The sequence below is a fragment of the Lampetra fluviatilis genome, chromosome 58 (assembly GCF_964198595.1).
Source record: "Lampetra fluviatilis chromosome 58, kcLamFluv1.1, whole genome shotgun sequence".
Lineage (NCBI taxonomy): Eukaryota > Metazoa > Chordata > Hyperoartia > Petromyzontiformes > Petromyzontidae > Lampetra > Lampetra fluviatilis.
In genome coordinates this window covers 7,778,779-7,782,370 of record NC_136332.1, presented here as the reverse complement: position 1 = coordinate 7,782,370, position 3,592 = coordinate 7,778,779, and the positions used below count along the sequence as shown (strand labels likewise).

Here is a 3,592-nt window from a genome sequence, read left to right as displayed (position 1 = left end):
CAGACAGCGCGCTAACCACTACACCACCGCTCCCCCCACACACACACAGACACACAGACAGCGCGCTAACCACTACACTACCGCTCCCCCCACACACACACGGACACACAGACAGCGCGCTAACCACTACACCACCGCTCCCCCCACACACACACAGACACACAGACAGCGCGCTAACCACTACACTACCGCTCCCCCCACACACACACAGACAGCGCGCTAACCACTACACTACCGCTCCCCCCCCACACACACACACATAGACAGCACACTAACCACTACACCACCGCTCCCCCCACACACACACGGACACACAGACAGCGCGCTAACCACTACACCACCGCTCCCCCCACACACACACAGACACACAGACAGCGCGCTAACCACTACACCACCGCTCCCCCCACACACACACAGACACACAGACAGCGCGCTAACCACTACACTACCGCTCCCCCCACACACACACGGACACACAGACAGCGCGCTAACCACTACACCACCGCTCCCCCCCACACACACACAGACACACAGACAGCGCGCTAACCACTACACCACCGCTCCCCCCACACACACACGGACACACAGACAGCGCGCTAACCACTACACTACCGCTCCCCCCACACACACACAGACACACAGACAGCGCGCTAACCACTACACTACCGCTCCCCCCACACACACACAGACACACAGACAGCGCGCTAACCACTACACCACCGCTCCCCAGAGTTGAAACTTTGTAATTCCTGCTGCTCCCCACCCGTACACGTACAGCCACTGAGCTACGTCGCTCTGTGGGCCTCACCCTGGCAGGCGACAAGTAATTGAATGGTTTTAAAAAATCATCTCGTTTGGTTTTCTAAAAGGTACAAGAGTTGCACATTGCACTTCACAATCTGAACCTTCGTGTCTACTGGAGGAATCCGACGAGCTCTAAAGCTCTTTATACCCCCCCCCCCCCCCCCCCCCGTGGTGCTGCAGGGTGCAGCTGCTGGGTGCGCTGAAGCATGGGCAGGTGCGTGACGTCATGGTGCAGGGAGACATCTTCCTGAACCCCTCACTCACGGAGGCCTTCTGCATGGCCATCGTGGAGGCCGCCAGCTGCGGCCTGCAGGTGGGGCACGCCGCTCGCTGCTGGAGCTCGCTGCTCACCACTCGCTCGCTCACCACTTGCTCCTTGCGCTCGCTGCTCACCGCTCGCTCACCGCTCGCTGCTGGCGCTCGCTGATGGCGCTCGCTGCTCACCGCTCGCTCACCGCTCGCTGCTGGCGCTCGCTGATGGCGCTCGCTGCTCACCGCTCGCTCACCGCTCGCTGCTGGCGCTCGCTGATGGCGCTCGCTGCTCACCGCTCGCTCACCGCTCGCTGCTGGCGCTCGCTGATGGCGCTCGCCAAACAAACACTCGCACTTGCGCTCGATCGCTCAGAAATATTCGTACTCGCCGCTCACCCCGCACACTCACACCCTCGCTCGCACTCACACCCGCACACTCTCACTGCTCACGCTCACTAAACTCAACTCTCACCCTCGAACTAGCTGAACCTCGGACAAACCCGTCGTCAAGACCTCATCCCAGGGTCACCAGTGCCGCCCCTGTCCGTAGGACCCCACGTGACCCGGTGCCGCCCCCCCCACCCCCCCCCGTGCCCAGGTGGTGAGTACGCGTGTCGGGGGGGGTGCCCGAGGTGATGCCGGAGGACCTGATGGTGCTCTGCGAGCCGAGCGTGCGGGCGCTGGCGCTGGGCGTGGAGCGGGCGGTGGAGCGGGTGCGGCGCGGCGCCGTGCCGCACCCGGCCACCACGCACGAGCGCGTGGCGCGCCTCTACGACTGGCGCGACGTGGCACGCCGCACCGAGAAGGTGGGGCGGCGGCGACGGTGGTGGTGGTGGTGGAGGTGGTGGTGGAGGTGGTGGAGGTGGTGGTGGAGGTGGAGGTGGTGGAGGTGGTGGTGGAGGTGGAGGTGGCGGTGGAGGCCGTGGAGGCTGTGGAGGCCGTGGTGGTGGAGGTGGTGGTGGTGGAGGTGGTGGAGGTGGTGGTGGTGGTGAAGGTGGTGGAGGTGGTGGTGGAGGTGGTGGAGGTGGCGACGACGGTGGTGGAGGTGGTGGTGGTGGAGGTGGTGGAGGTGGCGACGGCGACGGTGGTGGAGGTGGTGGAGGTGGTGGTGTTGATGCGGTGGAGCGGTGGTGGAGCACGGCGCTACGCTGCACTACCAACCCGGCGACCCGAGTTCGATTCCCGCTCACGGCCAACACCGGTGACGATTGTCTGAACCGGTCATGGGCCTCCCCTAGGTTGACTCGGCTTCAAATGAACACGTGGCGAGGGGAACAAAAGGCGGCCGGGCGTGGTGCTGGCCACCCGCCCCCTCGTGCGCCGTGCCGGTAGCCTTCGTAGGCGCTGCCGCTCGCTAACAGCACTCGCCCCGACAGCCTGTTGCAGGCCACACGGGGGGGGGGGGATCTTTGTCTTTCGGTGGCGTTGATGCAAACAGCGCACCGTGCTGCGCCTCCCCACGCATCTCCCCCCCGCCCTTCCGCCCTTCCCCCCCGGCCCCCCCCCCCACCGCCCCCCCCCCGCCGCCCCCCCCCCGCCCCCCCGCCAGGTGTACGACGACGCGGCGCGTGACGCGGCGCTGCCCCTGGGCGAGCGTGTGGAGCGGCTGCTGGACCAGTGCGGCCCCTTCGCGGGCCTCGTGTTCGGCTTCATGGCGCTGCTGGACGTGGTGCTCCTCTTCCTGCTCGACCTCCTCTACCCCCGGCACCTCATCGACGCCGCGCCCGACACCCAGCCCCTCCGGACGGGGGGAGGGGGGGGGAGGGGTGGGGCCGGCGGGGGGAGGGGGGGGGGGAGGAGGGGAGGGGCCGCGGCGAGGGATCGCCGCCGCGGAACCGGCGGAAGACGGCGAGGGGTCGTGACCCCCCCGGGGAGGGCGGCCGTGCGAGGTCGTGACCCTGGGCTTGACCGGCGCGGGTTAGCCGCTTTCGGTGGTGGCGGTGAGGTTAAGTGCGGGTACCCCCCCCACCCCACCTCCATCCCCTTATTCCGAGAAGACCGAGCCGGCGTGGAAGAATCTGAATGTTTATTCAGACTGTTAGAATCTGATGAGCTACGAAGCCCTTTGGCACGGATGTCGAGGGTCGGCCAGTACGCCGCGTGCCCGGCGGGGCGGCCTCTCTCTCCGGAGGAGCCTCGCTCCCTCCCGCCAGCCCTCCCGCCAGCAGTGCGGCGGGCGGGCACTTGCAGGGCCGCGCCTGCGACCTCTAGGAGCAAGGCGCCGGGCGCCACGGGGGTCCCACCGGGGGTGCCCCCCCGGGTTTGTGTTTTGCACTCCAGGGCTAGTAGTTGTTGTTGTTGTGCAAATTATTATTTGACCAAATTCTCCGTAACCCTCTCTCCCCCCACCGTGTTTTTAAGCACAAGTTCGGGATGCTTCGTCGTATATTCAGGTCGCCGTGCGTGAGCGTGTGAGCGTGAGCGTGTGTGTGTGTGAGCGTGTGTGTGTGTGAGCGTGTGTGTGTGTGAGCGTGTGTGTGTGTGAGCGTGTGTGTGTGTGAGCGTGTGTGTGTGTGTGAGCGTGTGAGCGTGAGCG

The 3,592-nt window shown here is 66.0% G+C and overlaps 1 protein-coding gene across 1 annotated transcript in view; it reads left to right on the top strand.

The window, feature by feature from the left end:
* Nucleotides 1-3,267, top strand: part of PIGA (phosphatidylinositol glycan anchor biosynthesis class A) — a 9,933-nt gene extending 6,666 nt beyond the window's left edge. The window contains 5 exon segments of the mRNA XM_078880670.1: nucleotides 985-1,117; nucleotides 1,655-1,672; nucleotides 1,674-1,862; nucleotides 2,606-2,822; nucleotides 3,149-3,267. Of these exon segments, the coding sequence (XP_078736796.1) occupies nucleotides 985-1,117; nucleotides 1,655-1,672; nucleotides 1,674-1,862; nucleotides 2,606-2,822; nucleotides 3,149-3,267 (676 nt within the window).
* Nucleotides 3,268-3,592: the final 325 nt, after the last annotated feature.